Genomic DNA, 22,996 nt, shown 5'->3' on the forward strand with positions numbered 1-22,996 from the left:
ATAAAAACTGAGGATCAATCGGCACATGTTCTTAATGTATAGAAAATTTGAACAGAATAAGTGTTAAGACCTATTTTATCCTAAGCTTAATTTTAACTTTATTTAGAAAAATAGTATAGCAATGGCTAACTACCTGCTTTAAGTCCAGTTTGTTTCAGCCTTTTCTTCTGCTGTTTTAAAGTTACCCTAAAATAAATAAGAAATTAAAGGGGACTATCCACAAACAAGAGCAAGTGATTCTAAGCACCTTCCAGCGGTGATTCTAAATGTTTTTTTGGTGAATATACTAGGGTTATGTTTAACCCTTAAATGTCGGGGGGGGGGGGGGGGGCGTTGAACGCCCCCCCATCCGGTTTTTTCTATCTCATTTTCTGTGTGTGAAAGATAAAGAGCCCAAACTGCTTGACTTTTTAAGTGTGGGTATGAGACATAACTGAGAGTTGAAATTTTTTGAATATCTCCATCCTGGCGAGCTCAGGATGCCAGCAAACCTGGCAGGGTCATCCAGGTAAAGAGCAAAAATATTTTTTTTGACTTAAACAAAGCATTTTATCTTACCAAAATACTAAAATATCCTCTAGTAGTACATCCTCATATTAAATACAGATGTTCAAGTCAATTTTAGGTTCCAGGTATGATCCTGCAGGTCCTGATCCTCCAGGTCTCCAGAAATCTTTAAAAGGCTCCTGTGGCCGCAATTTTTGACTTAGAGACTTCAAATTTCAAACTTAAGCTTATCTTACATGTCTACATAATGTATTAAAATTTCATAAAGATCCGCCACCGTTTTCCCGCCGACCGCCGACTGTGGCGGCTGGCAGCTGCCAAGTACAGCTGCGGCCGCTGAAAAATATATTTTGATATTTCAAAAATAAAATTTACATAAAGATAAACATTTTCTGCAAAAACAATTTTTATTCTAAAGGGTGAGCAAAAAAAAATGCGTACCTTTTTGAAATTGAAATTGCGCGGCTTGTGTTAATAGTAGAAAAACGTTATGCATACCATTAGAACCGTTATGAAGTCTATTTTTTGGAAATATAAGAACGATTCCTCTGCTACGTATAGTTGGGGAGCTATGTGTTAAAATGTCCCAACTGGCTTAAAACTTGACTTGCGAGTAAATCATTAAAGATTAAAGTAAAGGGTATGCAAATAAAAATACGTACATTTTTAAAATTCTAGTTGCTCAGCTTGTGTTAATAGTAGAAAAACGTTATGCATACCATTAGAACCGCTATGAAGTCTATTTTTTGGAAATATAAAAACGATTCCTGTGCTACGTATAATTTATGAGCTATGTGGTAGAATGTCCCCACTGAATTAAAACTTGACTTGCAAGTAAATCATTAAAGATGAAATTTTTCCACTTTTCTCACATTTATCAATATAGCTCCTAAACTAAAAATAGCACAAAAATCGTACTTATATTTCAAAAAAATAGAGCTTATGACGGTTCTAATGATATGCATAGCATTTTTCTACTATTCACACAAGCCGAGCAGTTTGAATTTTAAAAATGTCCGCATTTTTGCACACACTTTTTTTATCTTTAATGATTTACTCTCAAGTCAAGTTTTAAGTCAGTTGGGACATTCTTCTACGTAGCTCCTTCACTATAAGTTGCACAGTAATGGTTCTTATATTTCCAAAAAATAGACTTTATAGCGGTTCTAACGATATGCATAACGTTTTTCTACTATTAACACAAGCCGCGCAATCTCAACTTTAAAAAGGTACATATTTTTTTGTATGCTTTAATCTTTAATGATTTACTCGCAAGTCAAGTTTTAAGCCAGTTGGGACATTTTACCACATAGCTCCTAAACTATACGTAGCACAGAAATCGTTTTTATAATTCCAAAAAATATACTTCCTAACGGTTCTAATGATATGCGTAACATTTTTCTACTATTTTTAGCTTCAAAAATTAAAAAATTACAGCCGTTTGAAATTTATAAGTAAAAAAGGACCTAAAAACAAAGGTTGTTAAATAAAAGGGTGAAAGAAGCAAAAATTGACCTTGACTTACTTTAGGTCGGAAATTCATCATAACACAGGGGACTTGCACAAAATTTTTAGCCTTCTAGCCTTCTAGCTCTAATAGGAACTGAGATAATAGGGGGGGGCGTTAAACGCCCCCCCCCCCCCCCGAATGATTAAGGTGGGGCAAGGGGCCCGACTGTAAGGGGTTAATATCATTATATCAATTCAAAAAAACAAGTTTCACCATAGTTTTATATGTAAAAAACTTTGAAATAGTAGGCACTTTTGGGCTATATATCATCAAATGTTTTGTTGAGATCAAACAGCTGTGACACAAAGGTAACTTTTTAAATAAAAAATGTTAATTTAGAAAATGGGATGGTAACTAGTTATATTGTAAACACTAAACAGTTTTATTAGTGTACTTTTTATAATTTACAGCATTTGATTATGTTTTGGCGTGTTATTTTATTTGAACCTTTGAATCCAACAAAACATTTGATGACATTTCATCAAGAAATGCATAACAATTACAAGTTTTATTCATAGAAAACCAATTTTTTAATTTTTTTAGTTGGTACAACTATATCAAACATAACCCTAGTATAATTCACACAAAAAAATTTTAAACACTGCGGGAAGGTGCTTAGAATCCCTTGCTCTCGTTTGTGGATAGTTCCCTTTACTTACCAGATTTAATGTATAAAAATTCCAAAAAGTTAATTATTATCTGAATATCATTAATTCAGCTGTTATAATCAGTTGTTTTACCAAAGAGTTACTTAAGCTCTTCTAAGATGTTTTTCTTTTGTTCTAATAACAATTTTGTGTTTGTTGCTGTAAACTAATCTTTCACACACACTTTCATGATTTTCTGCCGTTTATTAGTTGCATATCATAGAATCTTTCTGCAGATAGTAAAATGAAAATTTTCTACATATAAAGATGCAATACATGATTTTTCAGTATTGTTCAGAACTGGTTCTAATTCAGCAGTTGTTATTCAGATTGTAAGCCACACTGAAAAGGCGTAACTCTTTTTTGTTTGTTAAACGATATAAAAATAAATAATATGTATGAATAATATTCAATATACCTAAGTTCTTCCACATCCAATTTAACATGATTGGAAGCATCTTCTCCCCTCTCTGAATATGGAGAGCTCGGGGGCACAGGGGGAGGTGGTGGTATGTAGGAGACATCTATTGTAGGAGTGGGAAACTAAAAGAAATTAAATTAAAGGTAACTATGAATCAATAAGACCAAATTACATTAACACCTTAAAGCATTGAATTTATGCTTTTCTTTTGTCAAAATAAAAGTATTAGTTATTTTGTAAAATAAAAAATAAAAAAAAATAGTTCAGTTTTTGACATAAAGAAATTGCAACTGTAAAACATGTTTTGTCTTTAAAAATCATAAAATGGTTTGTTGACTTCAATGTGTTTAACAAAATCATGGTGTTTAATTTTGTTCTAGCGTAAAATAATTGGATGATTTTTAGACTCAACTTGCTTTATACTTAAATTTCAAAAATAGATGTGGTGGAGCATTCATATGATACACATTTTCTGTTTATAACCTAGAATTTTTAAAAGAAAAAAAAACTAAGCTTAAAAACTGTTTTGGGAGACAAAAAAGTGATTTTTGTTAAAATAGTAATAAATATTTTGTTGGGTTCCAAAAAAAGATTTACATCATAGCTGAAAGGTGCTTTAAATCAACTGCTCTCGTTCATGTATATTCCCTTAATACAGACCAAAACTTCAAATCCAATTTTAGACAATTTTTCACGAACATTAAATTAAAAACAATGTTTCTAATACCTGCGGAAAGCTGTCTATAATGAGATGAGATAAATAACTATTCTCACCTTAGAAGTAAAAGAATCCGCGACTGGTTTGTAGGGGGGAGGAGGGGGTGGTGGAGGAATTGGGGAGTTAGGTGGCTTAATATTTCCATGCCCTTCCTAAAAAACATTCAAATTTTTCAGACATAAATCTGAAAAATATCATTTTAAGGGGTTATTAAAAATAAACTACGATTTGGGGGCAATGAAGTAGTCATAAATAGGATATAATTACGATTGGTTACTTAGCAGTTAGCTAAGTGTAACAATTTACTGAAAACTATCTCGTAGATCAACTGTGTCTAGAGTAGGGTTGGGCCGTATACTTTTTTGGCCGGATACCGGATATCCGGCTGATTTCAAATGCCGGATATCCGGTAACCGGCCGGATATCCGGTCAACGCCGGATATCCGGCAAATATCCGGTTATCCGGCCAAATTACCGGATATCCGGCCGGATAACCGGCCAATTACCAGATATTAAAGTAGTAAAAAAAAATTTCTTCAGAAATCTTATATAAATTTACATAAAGTTAAACTTATTCAGAAAAAATGTTCTTCTAGCTTCAATAATAAGAAAATTATAGCCATTTAAGATTTTAAAAAGCAGAGATTTTTGGTGTAAAGTATAAAAAATTATAGAGCCGGATATCCGGCCGGATAGTTTCAATATCCGGTATCCGGCCGGATATTGAAAATGGCCGGATATCCGGCCACACCGGATATCCGGCCCAACCCTAGTCTAGAGATTGTATGCAACCATCTCGTAATTAAGCCGTTAGCAGTTACTTTTCCAAAGTTTTGTTAGATTTTGGGAAAATATACATACCAAGGGTTACTCGTGCCAAGTTTCATAACGAAATTCGGATTTTACGTGCCATTTAAGCATTGATTACGAGGGGGTGGTGCCACTTTTACCACTAGCAAAAGTACAGCCACTAGCAAAAGTACAGCCACTGTGTTTTTGACAAATATTGGGTGTGTTTTTGTCAATTTCGTTTTTAGCTGTATTTTTGGCAATATTTTTTTATCCTCTGTCAAAATTACAACTTTCCGCTGTCATAAACACAGTTTTACTGTCAAGTTCACACCCATGAAATTAAAGTATGCTGTCAAATTCACAGTTTTGATGACAAAAATACACCTACTTTTAAATTAATATTAATTATAAATAAACTTAGTTTAGGTTTTAGTTTATTGAGAGTAGAAAAAAATATTTGAGGGGTGATTTTTTTAAAGACAAAATTTTCATTGACTGGAACCCCAAGGTAGTCATTAAAATCATTTTTGCAAAATGGAATTTCATCTGCTAGACTGGGACCAACATTAATGAAAAAATTGTTAAAACCTTCACAAATATCTTAAAAGTTTTCATAAGATCTGTTATCATCAGTAAAAAGATTTGGGATAGAATGCATTTTTTATTCTTGTTAATAATTAATTGTAGTTTTTTTCATGTTAGACAAAAATTCATTGAATTTAGAAAAATATTACTCTTTTTTGGCTTACCTAACTGCAGATTTATAAATATTAATTGCAATGACAAATTTTCTATTGCCATCAACGGTTTTATCCTTAAATTTTAGTCTTAATAACATTTCTTTTTTCTTTCTTAGGTTTAGTAAAGCTGGTGACATCCAGGGATTTTGGGGGATAACTCTTTTGTTGGGTTTTAAAGTTTTAAAAGGGAAAATTTTTCAAAGTTTTCAAATGCACTCTCTGGATTACTTGAAATCAATTCTATATCATCATCAAAGCCCTATAATAACAGATAAGTTAAAAAGTGCCAATTTGGAAAATTAATTTTATAAGTTATGCTATTTAACCCCAAATAGTAAACTTGTTTAGCATATAGTAAAAGATTATTGACATACAATAGAGATAAAGTGTAGAGTATTATACATATATTAGATTTGATATCAGAGAATGATCTTTAAATTTAGATTCTATTTAATTCTTTTTCACATATTTTGGCTTTGTATCAGATTAAACACCAACATGTTAAGGCAGTTAGCTGTCGATATCACTTATGGTGTAAGTAAACAAATTTTTTTACTTTTCGGATAATAAGTAAACCACACAGGTTTTTCACCTTCCTTGACGGTCATGTTAATGTCACCATTTTTCTATATGTAATAGATGTATTAAATATTATGGATAAATAAGTAGGTATAATTTTAATAGATGTATATTTGTCAATATGTAGGTGTATAATTGACAAATTATAAATTTAATAGATGTATTTTTGTCAATATGTAGGTGTATAATTAACAGCAAAACTGTGAATATGCCAGTGCAATAACTGTATTTTTGTCATACCCCCTAAAAACGAAGGTGTGAATTTGACAGTAAAACTGTGTTAATGACAGCAAATCACTGTGTTTATAACAGTAATATCACTGTATTTTTGCTAGTGGTAAATCTGCCATGTACCCATTACGAGATGGTTGCATTAACCCCCTTAAATAAGGTTCTAAACATTGTAATAAAGAGATAGTTAAAGTAAATATTTGTATTTCTCACTGCTATTGAAAAAACTGAAGTGTGTATCCCTAGCCCAATTTACAAATAAAGTATAATATTTTTGCTCAATAAAATTAATTGTTCTTGCCTCAATTATAATCTTAGGAACAGATTTGGATAGCTTTTGAAGTTCTAGTCCAAGATTCTTCTAAAAATAACAAAAATATTAGTTTCATCCTTGCTAATAGATTGCTAACTACTGGACCAATTTGATTTATCAAAGCTTGTGTAATCATTTCAACTTGATTATTCTTTGTATTCCTTCAATAGTAAGATTGCTGACGTTTTTAATTTGCTAATTTACCTTAAATGGAAGTTGAAGTTTTTGTTTTTTATAAAACTTACATGAGTAGATGACATACTAGGTCCCAAAGGAGAAACAACTGCTGTGCAACTTGCTGATCTAAATAAAAGACTAATAATATTCCTTTGATTTTAAAACAATTTGTAAAGTGTGGCACATAATATATCAAATGTTTCAATAACAAGGATGACAACATCCATAAGTAGCGAACCTAAAAAATTATGAATAGACATCTGGAAAAAAATGCAAAAAAAAACTTTAATAATAAAAATCACGAAACCTTTTACAAATGTATAATGGTCTTTTGAAGCAATAAGCTAATAAGAAAAACGTTAAAATCTAAAATTCGATTTAGCACCCCAACCAAAAGTAAGTCTTTATAAAACTTTGTCAAAATATGTAGAATATTGACTATTTTAATCACTAAAAATTCCATCCGTTTATCTTAAACATGTGTTGAGAAAATCACAAAAGCTTAAAAGACTAGGAATCGATCTAGCACCCCAACCAATAAAGGCATCTTAATAATACTTGATGGAAATATGTAGAGTTTGAATTTATTTAATTCCTGAAAATTCTAGCCGTTCATCTTGAACAGGAATTGAGAAAATTACAAAAACGTAAAAATCTAGGAATCAATCTAGCATCACAATTAAAAGACAGACGGACAAAACAATATATAGATTAGATAAGCATATATCATAGTAATCTTCACCAAAAATTTCAGCTGTCTATCTCTAATAGGAGCCGAGAAAATCACGTTTCCCCCAAAGCGTTACTGACTGTCGTACAGACCAAGTGAATTATAGAGTAGCTTCGCTACTAAAAAAGGAAAACTGTAAAAATGAGAAGGAGGGTGGGAGGGAGTAATTTTGAATAAAAAGGTTGATAGACCAGCTCATTGTAAGAAAAAAAGCTTATTAAAATAAAAATTCCTACCTTGATGTTTGAGACATAAAGGGTACTACTCTTTTCTCTCCAAATATAACTGGTACTCCTTGGGTAAATGTTTTTTAAACATGGTTAGTTTCGGGAAGGGGGGGGGGGAAGGCTCTCCAGAAATAACAGATCTATAGTATAGATATATATACAGACTACCTCCCTTTCTTTTTCAATGATCTTTTTCGTCTGCTTCTAAATTATTTTGTGCTACTTGGCTGTGTTAATATAAGCGATACCATTGGTTGATTTTCAATGACCCAATAGAAAGATTGTACAAGGTTGATGCGTCTCCCTCTAGTGTTTTACTCTAATGAACCATTAGAGCTTTTTAGAAAAATAAAGAAGTTTTAGTTCGCAGCTAAATTTATCGACTGTGTTTTTTTCTGAAGAAATCTAAGGGAAGCTCACAATAGCTTTTATGGGAGAAAAATCCACATTAAAATTTAGAAAAGTGGTCCACTGTCTTTTAATAATATTGAATAAGTTATACACTGTGGGCTAGAATTGACTCAAGACAAAAGTAAGTGCCGAGCCCTGGGACCTATGTGTGGTGAAAATTGAAATAAAACCATGATGATTCCAGGTAAAACCAAAATATTTCAGCGGGGGCTTTTTGAGAAAATTAGATTTGAAAATTTCAAGTTCAATTTTCACCCCCTAGGAATTGCCGCATAATCATGACAAGAAAAGCAAATATTATTTATTTTTAATTTTGAACAACTTTGCTTTTATGAAGTCTTTCATAAAACCTCTCTATATATGATTTATTTTAGGCTGAATTTTCGTGACCTTTGCAAAGCAATTGATAAAAATGGCCATTAATTAACTCCCTTCAGGAGTGGTTTTATGAAGAACTTTATAAATAATATTTGCTTTTCTTGTCATGATTATGCGGCAACTCCTAGGGGGTGAAAATTGAACTTGAAATTTTCAAATCTTATTTTCTCAAAAAGCCCCCGCTGAAATATTTTTGTTTTACCTGGAATAATCATGGTTTTATGTCTATTTTCACCATACATAGGTCCCAGGGCTCGGCACTTACTTTTGTCTTGATTCAATTCTAGCCCACAGTGTGTAGTATTTGGGAGTTAAATAGATACCGCGTAGAACAAAGTATACCTGGAGATTCAAAATGGTGAAATGTTTTTTGTGGATTTGGATGAGGGTTTTGTTCTGTACAGAAAGAAGAATATGCCTAGAATATAAAGGGATCATACAAGAAGCAACGACCAGCTAGTTGCATTTCTCATCAAATGATACCTTTGATATCATAACTAAAAAATTATAAAAACTTTAGTGACTTATGATAAATTCAATGGAGTAAAACTAACGTCTTTTTTTATGGCATTTATTTTGAGAAGCTAAATTGTAAGGAAAAACCATAACGGTTCAGCGGATATAGAGATACTTTGTTACTGACAGACACAGATCCTGTTACTTTTACTTAAAATACCTGTTCATCTATTTTATACGCATCAGATCCCAATTTCTCAATATTTGGTGAAACTCTGAAATTATAGCATTCTTAAGTTGATAAAATCTTATAAACTCCCCCCCCCCCTCAGTTTTGAAATAATTGGGGATTAGTTTCTTTTCCTTAGCTTAATCACTTTGAGGCCTATATCTGATGGCGATTTCCTGACCCTGTGGGGCTTCCTACTACCCAATATAACCTGACCTAACCTAAAGTTACAAACCAAACAAAAATTATTCCCCATTATTTAAATTTTTTTCAATTAAGGAATAGTGATCAAGAGGGTACTTTTATGGGAGTGGGGACAAAACACCTAATTTAAAAATGCCTAACTAAAAACACCAAAGTTTAAAAATACCTAATGTTAAAAACACCTACGTTAAAAACACCTAATTTAAAAACACCTAATTTATAAATGCCTAATTTAAAAACGCCTAACTAAAAATGCCTAACTAAAAATACCTAATTTTAAAAATGTCTAATTTTAAAAATGCCTAATTTAAAAATACCTAATTCTAAACTATCTAAACGCCTAATTTAGAAATGCCTAATTCTAGAATATATAATTTTTTCACTAAAATACCTAAAATTTTGATAACATTAATACAATTGGCTAATGATTCTCGATAATTGATGAACCAATATGATTCATCTTTACAATGAAGCTTCCCACAGGTCATGGGAATGTTTATAACGCTTTTGGGGAGGTTACCAACTCCTTCCAATGAAAAATCGCCCTTTGAAAAAATCCTCCCCTTCATTTTTTTTATATCTCTTCAATCGTTCTTTATAAAACTAGAATTAAAATGGGGGATGGTCAACTACCACCCCCCAAAAAAATCAACCTACTCTTACCTTTCCCTCCATTACCCCTGACTGACCATCCCCTTGACGAGTTTGTAAAGCAAAGCTACGGCTACTTAGGTTAGGGAAGAAACCAATAAAAAATAAAAATTTATTTGTTTTCTTTGTCCTTCAACCTTTGATTTTACTAATTAATTTATTTCTCACGTGAGGTGCCACAGCTTATACCAACAATGAAATTAATTTGGAAAAAAGTTACTAAACATATTCGTGTTTTTCAGCTGTCGTTGGGGGGCAACACATCATAAAATTGATGACCTCTCCATTTGCCCCCCAAATATTATTTTATATTTATTTCGCTTGTTGGTTATATCTTATGGAGTGGATACAAAACCGCGACAGTTACAAAACCACCCCATTACAAAACCGCGACAGTTACAAAACCGCCCCATTACAAAACACCGACAATAACAAAACCGCGACATTACAAAAAAATCTATAATACTAAAAATCTATAATACAAAAAATCTTAGTGCTAGAAGGTCATGGCCGCAGAGCTCGGCCCCCTGGCCTGCCTAGCCGCGGGCGCTCGGCCCCCTTGCCTATAATCTAACCTGACCTAACCTATATGTTTGAATATTTAATGTACATTAACTTATTTATAGTTTAGAATTTCGTGGATTTTACAAAAAGTGGTTGGTAGATTTTTTTCAAATTTTTAATATTTTTTTTACAATATTTAGGTTAGATCAGGTTATGGGCAAGGGGACCGAGCGCCCGCAACTAGGCAGGCCAGAGGGCCGAGCGCTGCGGTCATGTATTCCTACAAAAATTCCTACATAGTTATATTTTGTTATTGTCACAGTTTTGTTATTGTCGCGGTTTTGTAATGGAGCGGTTTTGTAACTGTCACGGTTTTGTTTGTCGCAGTTTTGTATCCACTCCTATCTTATACCTGGAGGTGCCACAAACTAATCATAAAGGGGGATGTGGAAAATAACCATTTGGGGGGGGGGGGGTTTACTCGAGAACCCTTAGAGCTAGAGGGAGCTAATTTTGGATTTAAGCTTCTATGGGGCCAAAGTTACTTTAAAAATTCCCCCCGCAGGGTTAGTTATAAGGGGAAAATTTTTTGAAAAAAATAACATGGTCTCAAATAATTCCAAATTGCCTAATTCGGCGAGAAATGCAATAAAAATTTTTTTTTGGCGGCGGCGGAAAATGGCGGCGAACGGCGGGAGCGGCGGACCCCCGTTTCTCTAAAACTAAGGGAGTAGCACCCAAAATAAAAGTACCCCCGCAGGGTTAGTTATAAGGGGAAAAATTTTTGAAAAAAATAACATGGTCTCAAATGATTCCAAATTGCCTAATTCGGCGAGAAATGCAATAAAAAAAAATTTTTGGCGGCGGCGGAAAATGGCGGCGAACGGCGGGAGCGGCGGTTCCGCCGCCGTTTTTTTTGAAAGATACCAAACTTGGGGTAATTAGTGACCCAGCCCAAAAGATTTCACCCAATTATCTCTAAAACTAAGGGAGTAGCACCCAAAATAAAATTGCTGATATGTCGTGGCACGAGTCACCACATTTCCCCCCCCCTCTTTGGTCTTTTGGGGGTTGGTGAAGGGACAGATATTTATAAAATTAAATATAGTTCTACAAAAGTTTTATCCTAATGTAAACTCCATTTTTCTCAATTGATTACTGAGAAGCACCCTATAATATAATCCACAAAATCCCTAAATATAGGGCCACAAAAGTTTTATCCTTAGATTATATATAATCAACCTGCCCCTCCCCCCTCAGTCTAGGGGGTTTGGGTGGGTGGTCAATGATATTTCTAAAAGCAACTATAGGCCTACAAAAGTTTTATCTTAAGGTTTGCTCCATTTATCTCAAGTGGTTACTGAAAAACACTCTATAGTATAATCCACCTGACCCCCCCCTAAATTAGGGGTTTGGGGGTGAGTGGGTGGTAAAAATAGTTCTAAAAGCAAATATAGGCCCACAAAAGTTTTATCCTAAGGTTTGCTCCATTTTTCTCAAGTTGTTTCTGAGAAACACCCTATAGTATAATCCACCCGCCCCCCCCCCCCTAAATTAGGGGTTTAGGGGTGTGTGGGTGGTCAACTATAATTCTAAAATCAAATATAGGCCTACAAAAGTTTTATCCTAAGGTTTGCTCCATTTATCTCAAGTCGTTTCTGAGAAACACCCTAAAGTATAATCTACCCGCCCCCTCCCCCTAAATTAGGGGTTTGTGGGTGGGTGGTCAACGATAATTCTAAAATCTATATAGGCCTACAAAACTTGTATCCTAAGGTTTGCTCCATTTATCTCAAGTCATTTCTGAGAAACACCCTATAGTATAATCCACCCGCCCCCCCCCCCTAAATTAGGGGTTTGGGGGTGGGTGGGTGGTCAACAATAATTCTAAAATCATATATAGGCCTACAAAACTTGTATTCTAAGGTTTGCTCCATTTATCTCAAGTCGTTTATGAGAAACACCCTATAGTATAATCCACCCGCCCCCCCCCTAAAAAAAAAAAAAAATTTTGGGGGGGGTGGGGGGTCGACGATAATTTTAAAAGTAACTATGGCCCCATAGAAGCTTAAATCAAAAATTAGCTCCCTCTAGCTCTAAGGGTTCTCGAGTAAACCCCCCCCCCCCCTGCCCAAATGGTTATTTTCCACATCCCCCTTTAACATCATTTAACAACAGTTTTAAGATATGCTTAAAATTAGGTTTTTTTAAATTAGGTATTTTAAAATTAGGTATTTTTAAACTTAGGTATTTATAGTTAGGTATTTATAAAATTAGGCATTTTTAAAATTAGGTGTTTTGTCACATTAGGCATTTTTAAAATTAGGCATTTTTAAATTAGGCATTTTTAAATTAGACATTTTTAAATTAGGTATTTATAAATTAGGTGTTTTGTCACATTAGACATTTATAAAATTAGGCATTTTTAAATTAGGTATTTTTAAATTAGGTGTTTTGTCCCCACTCCCTTTTATGTATGTTATCATCCATCTTGAGAATTGACCTGCGCTTTTGAAGTATGAAAATGATAAGATATAAAACTGAACATGTGACCAGACCCCATCCAGTGGCGGCTAAACATCCAACCATACTCCATCCTCCATGTTTTTCTAAAAAAATAAACATGATGCAAAATTCGACATGAAAGGTATGTCACCCATAAAAGTACTAAATGCCTTTGCAACTCATTACCATAAGCTGTTGGAACTTACAAGACAAGGGTTGTGCAATCAAAGGGTTGATTGTCAATTGCTGCATCTTATAATACCCCGTGTGTGCTTTAACACTTAGTTATCCTTGGTTTGTTAGTTATTTATAGGTATCTTTGTTTATTTTCAGCCGAGTTTATCACAATACCAATGCAATGTCTTCCAAATGAATAAAAAAATTCGTGGATATTGTAAAAGATTTTTGCATACTCTGATAAAATGTTTCATCCACCTAGCTAATATAACGATAACTCTTCTCCCCCCCCCCCCTTATGACTTTATCCCATTACCTCCCCTGACCACAGAGGAACGTATTGCCGTATTCTATATCCATTTTCTTTCATTTGACTAGACAATCTTTTCCGATAATCTAAGTTAATCTAAGACTGAATGTATATTGCTTATTTGAAAGGTATTTAATTTAGACCTCTGTCTTAAATATCAGCCTAGAAATAACTTTAAACAACAAACAAACTAAGTCACTTAGTTCTATGTTCAATCAACACCCCCTCCCCCCAAAAACAAAAAAAAAAACTCAAATTGAGTTTACCTTGCATGATGAATATGTAAGGACTAACAGCACCACATATTCCAGGTATAAAATGGGTAGCTATCACATCAGTACAGTCATCAATCCTGAACAAAACAAGTGTCATGACCAACAAATAGGCAGTCCAAATAAGATACGGAATACTTATTGGTATATTAACAAAAAAAACATTAATCTATCTTAAATGACAGCCAGGAAAATCACATTTATCCCATTGCGACAGGCAAAGTAATGAGTAGCTACGTATAAAAATATTTTCAGTTATAATTGTAATGTATTATATAGGTTGTTAAGGCCCAAACCCTCCAGTTTTTTTGGTCTTTTAATAATAGTGCTAAAAATAAATATTATGCAAATGTAGTATAGGCTGACTAAAAAAAAGTTGTTTAAACCCATTGGTTTCTAAACTCTGGTAATTTTACTTATCACACCCAAAATGTTGATTTCCTAACATCTGCCAGTATTTACCTGGCTAGCTTAACAAGCTGACTGCAGATGAAGTACAAGACACCAGTGACCAGACCAATAACAAAAGCAGCCCAGTTGGCAAATAAACTTCCACCCCCAGATATACCAACCAAACCTAAAAGATTATATTCAAAATGCTCCTAATCCAATTTTTTTCTAGCTGGATTGAAACCAGTTCCTATCTATCTATACAAAAAAAACCTGTATAGTATAATATTGTAGACAATTCTCAGCGATTAAAAGATGATAGGATAAATTCTTTTTTATTGGCCCTGGCCTTTGACCCCCCTGGTCCAACAAAACAGCAATAGTTAGTATAAAGATTTACTTTTCTTATCTCAGGACAACTGTCAACATTGCGGTAAATATAAGTTGAAATATGTAAACTTTATATATATATGTATATCTCTATTTTCTATATGGTATTGCGAAAAAAAAAATTGAGACAAACATATTTTTTCCAAAAAGATTTGCTCGACCTGACACATTACAATATTTTATGGCGATAATTTTGAAAAATGAGTACAAATAATCTTATTGGTAAAAATAGCAAACATGTAAATGGGAGTTCATATGTTTTGCTGCGAAAATGATAAATACTCCACCCCCCCCCCCCCCACCCCCTCAATATTTCAAACCTGCAACACATCCATTCATAACAGCATAAAAGCTCCATTTTCTGCTTTGCAACCTGTAAAATGAAAATAAATCGATACATTTGAGTAAGGGTAGGTAGTCTTGTAGAACAACATGGTGCAAAAAGTTATTGCATATAAAAATTGGTTAAGAATATTGTAAGAATGAAGTTTTGAGACATCCGGAAAGTCAAAATGTTCTTGGAACGTGGAGCTTGAGCTTGCCCAAGTGGCTGTACAGAAGTGACTAGTCTTTCTACATTACTGCTTAAGTCCAGACTTTAAGAACCTATCTTATATCCATGTACATTACAGTGTCCCGTCCTAGAAAAATTTTGTTAAAATTTTGACCCCAGTCAGAATATGGTTGATTTATGCAAAATAATGACCCATGCAAAATAATTTTACTGTAATGCAAAAATTGCGATGGTACAAGCACTACAAAGTTTTTAAAATCTACAAAAAGACCTGGTTTTAAAGCTTTTGTACTATCTCAATTTTAAATTTTTTACAAAATTCAATTCCAGTGTGTCGATATAAACCTGAAATTTACCCAAAAAATGGGGGCCATCTCAATTATAACATATAAAGGTGTAGCAAGTAATTTTCCAAAATCAAAATTGCATAGCTATGTAATAGGGTTGGGCCAGATACTTGATATCCGGCTAATTTATAATGCCAGATATCTGGCTGAATAACCAGTTTTCCGGTTAATTACAGGATATTCGACCGAATAACGAGATTTTTGCCAGATATCAGGAATTATAAATCAGCCAGATATCTATATCCGTCCAAAAAAGTATCCAACCCATCCCTAATATTTATGTATGCAATTTGACAATTTTGACTTTGAAAGATTACTTTCTACACCTTCATATGTTATGATTAAGACGGCCCCAATTCTTTTTGGTAAATATCAGATTTATATTGACACAAGAATTAAAATTTGGTAAAAATCTTTAAAATTGAGATGGTACAAAAGCTTTAAAAACAGGTCTTTTTGCAGATTTAAAATTTTTGTAGTGCTTTCACCATTGCAATTGTTGCCTTGCAGAAATATATATTTTGCATGGGTCATTTTTTTTGCCTAAATCAACCATATTTTGGTTGGAGGCCAAACTTTTAACAAAATATTTCTAGGACGGGACACTGTAATGTACATATATAAATGAGAAAAAATGGGCAATATTGTTATCCATAAATTAATGTAATGCATTGTCAGTCCTTAAGAAAATTAGTTTTGAAGATTTTTTAAAAATGATTACACGAATATTTTTAGTAGTCTGTCCATTACTCTATCAAGTAAATTTGATTTCCTTGGCGGCCATTTTTTTTAGATAATTAAATCTTTTTTGGTAATAATTCCTTGTGTCGGTAATGCTTCAAAATACGTATTTTTTAACGTTTTGCGATTTATGTGATTTATCGAATGTTATTTTTTTATAACAACTGAACACCTGCTTCATAAATCACTTTGACCATTTGTCTATCTATGATTTTTGTGCTTTGCTACTTATGGATATTGTCATCCTTGTTAAAGCTGAGTTCTAAATATTAAATTTTCTATTAAACTTTGCAGTTATTATTTATATTGAACTTACCAGAAACTCTTATTATTGTTGCTATTTCTCAATTCATATTCATTTTGTCCCGTCACCCTAATAAAACAAGGATGACAACATCCATAAAAACAAAACTCTGAAATAGTAGAACAAACAAACATTATCACTTGTCGAGTGTCAGAACTGAATTATCCGAATATAAATGAAGACTAATAGAAAATAATTGTAAGTAAATTTGTTGAAAAACTGCAAGATAATGTTTAAGGAAATACTTACATTTTTAGGACTTGATTATAGAGATGCTTCATTATAACATTTTACTTTGTTGTCCTAGGAATCAGTATTCCAAAAATCAAATAAATCGGACAGATATCACATATAATTTTGTTGTTAAAAAATTTAAAAATCGACATGTTTAAAATGAACTTACAGACATCCTGGTAACGATTAAAAAGCTATACTTTCTAAATCTTACCTAACTACTACAGGAATCACCATGCAAAGTTTGAAAACGATAGGACAAATCTAATATGCCTAAATTACCTAAAAAAGCTATCCGTTCCAGACGGACGGACGGACCAACCCTAATTATAGAAAATATTCACTTTAAAAAGGGGGGTGGCGGATGTGCCACTTTTTGAAACCAAAAGTAAAACGTGAATGATTTCAGCCCATAAAAGAGTTACAGCTCTAAAATTCGGCACGACAGTTGCTTTTGTGGAGAACAATATGGAACTGTGAAGAAACGGTGGCGGAACCGCCGCTGCCACCGAAAACCGCCGTTTCCCGCTGAATTTTTTTTCCCTTTTTCGCCAAATTAGACAGTTCTCAAACATATAATATGAGTTAAACTTTTTTTCTCATAAAATTTCCCTTATATTTTCACGTGACACTTAAAATATTTCAAACATGTCAATATTATAAAAAGAATTGCAAGTGAAAATATAAGCAAAATTTTTATGAAAAAAAAACTTTAGATCAGATGATTGAAAATTGTCTATTATGGCGAGAAAAAGCAAAAAACATTTCAACGGAAAATGGCGGTTTTCGGCGGTAGCGGTGGTTCCGCCACCGTTTCTTCACAGTTCCATATTATTCTCCACAAAAGCAACTGCTATGCCGAATTTTAGAGCTGTAACTCTTTCATGGGCTGAGATCATGCATGTTTTACTTTTTGTTTCAAAAAGTGCCACATCCCCCTCCCCCCTTTATTAATATTCATATTTTCTTTTTTATAAAAAGTGACAAGGAAATGAAATTCCTATGCATAGGTGTTTAAGTACCTTTTAGAATAATAAAACCCCTTCATTTATTTATGAAACAAATTGAAAATATGAACGTGGGGAGGGGGAGGGTGATTTTTTTAGTTTTTTTGGTTTTTACTTAGGGTTAGGAAAGTTATGATTGAATTGGGTATTGAGTATCCCGACAGGGGTATCCCACCCACTTCAGAGGTTAGGCATATAAAAAACTACATCAATCCCCCTATTTTTTTCAAAAATAAGGGAGGGGGGGGGGGTTATAAGTACTGGGTAGCCGAATAGGGCAAGGGCATCCAACCCCCTTCAAGAGGTTTAGCATTGGAAAAAAACTACACCCCTTCCTATATTTTTGAAAAAAATAAGGGGGGGGGGAGGGTTTGCTAAACAGCCACTTTGTGTGAAAGCACCAATTCATACATACCCTATCTTGTAGAGAAATGTAGAGAAAAGACCGCTGGCGGCTGCAGCTATGTGGGCATTCACCAACAGCTTACCCAACTCATTCTCAGCCGCCATCTCAAAGTATATATTTTTGCTTAACATTCCTAAATACAAAAAATATTAGTTCTTTACCACAAAACACCAAGGCCTCTAGTAGCAATTGTGATGTATAGTCCCTTTCTTCCTGACTTGAGAGCAATGTATGTATTTTGTATATTAGCTTTTAGTTCTTGTGTCAACCGTTTCGGAGCAAGACATTGCTCTGCAACACGACACGAACATAAAAGTGAATAGTTGCCTTAAAGTTTAATATTATTATTGTATGTTAATCTTGTCTTGAATTAATACACTTTATAAGAATATTTAGCTGTTTGTTCTTGCTATTACTACACGTCATTTTGGCGCAGTAGTGTAGTACGAATCTATAGCTCAGATTTTCTTTTAATTGTATTATTTCTTTGCTTTTGGTTTTTGTTCAGGATATTTGTAGTGACCAGGATGGACATTTCTGAATGGAGGAAGATGTCTCAGGTGGAGAAGGATGAGTACATGATTACTTTTTGGGGTACGGTCAAGAATGAGATTCATGCTATTGGGACTAAAATTGATAATGTGGCGGCGGAGCTGGGTGGGCGTATAGCGCCACTGGAGACGAAAATTCAAGAGTTGACGGATAATGTTGATACTAATGTTGCTGCGGTTACTGGACTGGCTACTCGGATGGACGATTTGGAAGATCGTCTTAATAAGGTGGTGGAGCCTAGTGTTGATAATGATATCAAGACTGAGAATGTGACCGTTGTGGATGAGTTTATGACTGGCCAGCAGCGAATTCTTGAAAAGATTGCCCAGCAGAATAGTTTGAATGACCAGCAGAATGGTTCGAATACCCAGCAGAATGGGTCGAATAACCAGCAGAATACCCAGCAGAATGGGTCGAATAACCAGCAGAATGGTTTAAATAACTCTATGTCGTGGCAGAGGACGGCTGGTGGATCTGGAGGATTTGGAGGATCAGAAGAGAAGCCTAAATTGTTTGCTAGTGCTGCGGTTACTGGAACTGCTAATGAAAAATTTTGTTTTCTTGAACAAGAAAGTTTGGTGGTGTTGTCAACACTTTCTTTGGACGATTTCAAAGCTCCAATTGCTAATGAAAAATTTTGTTTCCTTGAACAAGAAAGTTTGGTGGTGTTGCCAACACTTTCTATGGACAATTTCAAAGCTCCAATTGCTAATGAAAAATTGTGTTTCTTTGAACAAGAAAGTTTGGTGGTGTTGCCAAACAGGTTAGGGGGGGGAGAGTGTATAGGTGGAGAGGACCAGGTAACAGCCAAGGAGATGGTGAACCAGGTCGAACTCCTGGTGAAGGAGAGATATGTGATGGTTAAGAACACCATGTCACCATCCTGTCCATTGAAGGACACCACGACACCATCCTGTCTAGTGAAGGACAACATGTGGGTGGAGGACACCAACATAATGTCCAGGGAAAGATATGTGCCGCCCTGGACATGTACTATGTTGGTGGAGGACACCATGAAAGGGGAAAAGGTGCCGCCCTGGACATTGCAGGACAACATGTGGGTGGAGGACACCAACATAATGTCCAGGGAAAGATATGTGCCGCCCTGGACATGTACTATGTTGGTGGAGGACACCATGAAAGGGGAAAAGGTGCCGCCCTGGACTTGTATCAGCAGGGAGAGAAGGATAGACATGTGTTGTTAAAAAATTATCCTTTTATAGTTTGTTTCTACAGGGAGACAGTTGAGTATTGTTAAAAATTGTTAAAAATGTATTCTCTCTATCCTTTTATAGTTTGTTTCTACAGGGAGACAGTTGAGTATTGTTAAAAATTGTTAAAAATGTATTCTCTCTACAGTTTATTCCTTTCTACCATTTGCAGGGAAGCAAGGATTACATGTATTTCTTTCTATAGCTTATTCAGGACAGACGTGTATTGATTAAACGAGTATTTCTTTCTACAATTTGCAGGGAAGAAGGATTTTCTCTACAGTTTTGGATTGTATCAACAGGATATACATGTACTACGGCCTACGGCGATTTGACGGCGGTGTGGCGGCGATTGATTTTTGTAGTTTTGCAATTAAGATATCTATAATTGAATAAGTTTTGTATCTGATAGATTTGACGGCTTATAAAAATGTATAGAAGTTGTGCTTCTGGAAGTATTTTTATTTAGGAAATAAAACTCGCAGATGTTATGTTGACATACAAATCATAGATTATTTGTGGAGCAACTTTTTCTAGAATGAACGAAAATTTATCTGCTATTGTTATATCCCTGTATATTACTGATCTTACTCGATTTTTTGGGAATGAACGTCAATTTATTTTCCATTGTTGTATCCATTGCTAATCAATGTAGATCTCTGATATTATTCGAATTAGTGGGATAAATGTTAATTTATCTGCCATTGTGGTGTCCATGCATAAGGTTAGAATGTATAACATATAATTTGGAAAGCGCTGACATTGTTTAAATAATAAGAAGAGAAACGAAGCAACTCTATAAAGTTTGTGATGGAAAATAATTTGATTTATGGTAATTATTTGAATTCTGGAAATATAACATTTTGTTAACTATTGAATACGAGTTTATGAGATTATGTTATTATGAAAATCAAAATATATGCATTTATTTTTTTTTTGTTTTGTTACACTGGAATTGGATATTTGGATATATTTATTTTTGTTTCAGACTATTGTGGTGTCTAACAGAGATAAGAATAATAAGATGGATTAATTTCAACGAAAATAGGAATACAATTTTGTAAAATTGTTAATGGAAGAAAATTGATTTTATTAAATGTCAATATCGTGATTTTATGAAAATTGGATAAAAATTTGAAATTAGATACTTTAAAAAGTATTAGAATTTTGATGAAAGGCTGTAAATTGTTTTAAAAGTTGAGTCAGTTATTATGGTTCTAAGTATTTAATTTTAAAACAATTATATTGCGGTTTATGTATAAATAAGAGTAAAGCTACTCTTAAGTTTATATGAATGGAAACAAAATATTTTGAATATGGTTAAAATGTGCTATGAATAATAACGATTGTACTTGCGTGAAGATAGATATGTGATCTTTGATCTGTGATATATTATTCATAGTACGAAATTTCTATTATAGATAGAACAGAAATTTTGTTTGTTTTGTTTTTGAATTTACGTTGATTTGGATTGATACATACTTGTCATCATGATCAGTAGAATGTGATATTTGATTGGTGAGCGGAATTTTTTGTGGATTTAACTAGATTTATTTTAAACAATTAAATGGCGATTTAAGATTGGAATGCATAACTCAGCAAAAATTTTTAATGAAGCAAAAATTGTTATTCAGTATTTGATTATGATGTGAGATAGAGAGAGAGAGAGAGAGTGAGAGAGAGAGAGAGAGAGAGAGAGTGAGAGAGAGATATGTGTGTAGAATTGGATTGTACAATGGACATATTATATGTGGATTAATTATGATATGTGTGCAGAATTGAAATGTATAATGAACATATTATATATATATGAATGAATTATCGGAAATATTTGTATAGTAGGAAATGAATGTTATTGGAAATATTTGTATGGAGAGAAGAGAAAACTTGTTGATGTGTGTACAATGGATATATTATTTATGGATGTTTGTTGAAAATATTTGTATGGAGAGAAGAGAAAACTTGTTGATGTGTGTACAATGGATATATTATTTATGGATGTTTGTTGAAAATATTTGTATGGAGAGAAGAGAAAACTTGTTGATGTGTGTACAATGGATATATTATTTATGGATGTTTGTTGAAAATATTTGTATGGAGAGAAGAGAAAACTTGTTGATGTGTGTACAATGGATATATTATTTATGGATGTTTGTTGAAAATAAAACTTTGTGCAAGTTTTGACAATAGATCTATTATATATAGGATTGTGTAGGGAAGAGATGTCTATTGTGTATATCTATATCCAATGTTGGGTGATGCAATATAGATTAATACTAGATGTGTTGTTTAGACTTTGTGGTTAAATGTTGCAAGTTTAGTTTGACTTATATATGACTTCTATTGTAATTGAAACGTTTTCGAATATGATGTATAAACCAAGGATATTAATATTTATATTTATTGTAATGAGGATATGATGTATAAAAACAAAGATGACAGCATCCGTAAAAACGAAGCAATGGAATGGCAGGACAAATGGACATCAACACTTGTGTAGTGTCAAAATTAAATAATCAGAATATACGCGTATAAGATTCAATGCAAAATTGTAAGCAAATTTGTTTGTAATAAACAAGGAAGACAACATTAATAAAAGCGAAATATTGAATGGTAGGACAAACGAACATCAACACTTGCATAGTGTCAGAACTGAATAATCTTTGTAAAAAACAAGGAAGACAACATTAACAAAAGCGAAGCATTGAATGGTAGAACAAACGAACATCAACACTTGTATAGTGTCAAAACTGAGAAAATAAGTGTATAAGAGTCGATGTAAAATTGTAAGTAAATTTGTTAAAAAAAAACTGATTGATACAGATTGATGTTTTACTTACATTTTATGAACTTGCTTATAGAGTGGCTTCGCTTATAAACCGTCAACTACTTGTCGTTGGGTAGGTGATAGGTTTGAATCTCGGTCTGACACTGAGTCATAACTAACAAAGTTAAAAATGGTTCCTACTGCTACTATGTGAGATGTGTGACGTAAAAGTTAAAGTGGGGGAAATGTTTTGGCCAAAATCGGTGAAACTCGTTACCATGCACAGACGTTAAAAATGGTTCTCACTGCTACTATGTCAGATACTTGAAGTAAATGAAGTAAATAGTTAGAAGTAAATAGTTAGAGTGAGGGAATGCCTTGGGCCAAAACAGACGCAATTCAATACCATGCACAGTTAAAATTTCTCGAAAAAGGTTATGCATC

General features: G+C 33.5%; 1 protein-coding gene across 5 annotated transcripts in view; it reads right to left on the reverse strand.

The window, feature by feature from the left end:
* Positions 1 to 22,996, reverse strand: part of LOC145329399 (ammonium transporter 2-like) — a 39,329-nt gene that overhangs the window by 4,989 nt on the left and 11,344 nt on the right. For 3 of the 5 annotated variants that reach the window (XM_080173497.1, XM_080173496.1, XM_080173499.1), the window contains 14 exons: positions 18,032 to 18,155; positions 16,388 to 16,444; positions 14,790 to 14,842; positions 14,152 to 14,266; positions 13,684 to 13,769; positions 12,929 to 13,034; positions 9,058 to 9,112; positions 8,724 to 8,799; positions 7,602 to 7,659; positions 6,704 to 6,761; positions 6,447 to 6,506; positions 3,860 to 3,955; positions 3,083 to 3,207; positions 134 to 186 (listed from right to left, as the gene is read on the reverse strand). In XM_080173497.1, coding sequence (XP_080029623.1) covers positions 134 to 186; positions 3,083 to 3,207; positions 3,860 to 3,955; positions 6,447 to 6,506; positions 6,704 to 6,761; positions 7,602 to 7,659; positions 8,724 to 8,799; positions 9,058 to 9,112; positions 12,929 to 13,034; positions 13,684 to 13,769; positions 14,152 to 14,266; positions 14,790 to 14,842; positions 16,388 to 16,444; positions 18,032 to 18,155 — 1,122 coding nt within the window. The remainder of the gene's footprint in view (positions 1 to 133; positions 187 to 3,082; positions 3,208 to 3,859; positions 3,956 to 6,446; positions 6,507 to 6,703; positions 6,762 to 7,601; positions 7,660 to 8,723; positions 8,800 to 9,057; positions 9,113 to 12,928; positions 13,035 to 13,683; positions 13,770 to 14,151; positions 14,267 to 14,789; positions 14,843 to 16,387; positions 16,445 to 18,031; positions 18,156 to 22,996) is intronic. The other 2 variants (XM_080173498.1, XM_080173500.1) reach the window with 1 other exon arrangement.

This window comes from Acartia tonsa, chromosome 10 (genome assembly GCF_053477335.1).
Source record: "Acartia tonsa isolate MP-2025a chromosome 10, ASM5347733v1, whole genome shotgun sequence".
NCBI classification, from domain to species: Eukaryota; Metazoa; Arthropoda; class Copepoda; order Calanoida; family Acartiidae; genus Acartia; species Acartia tonsa.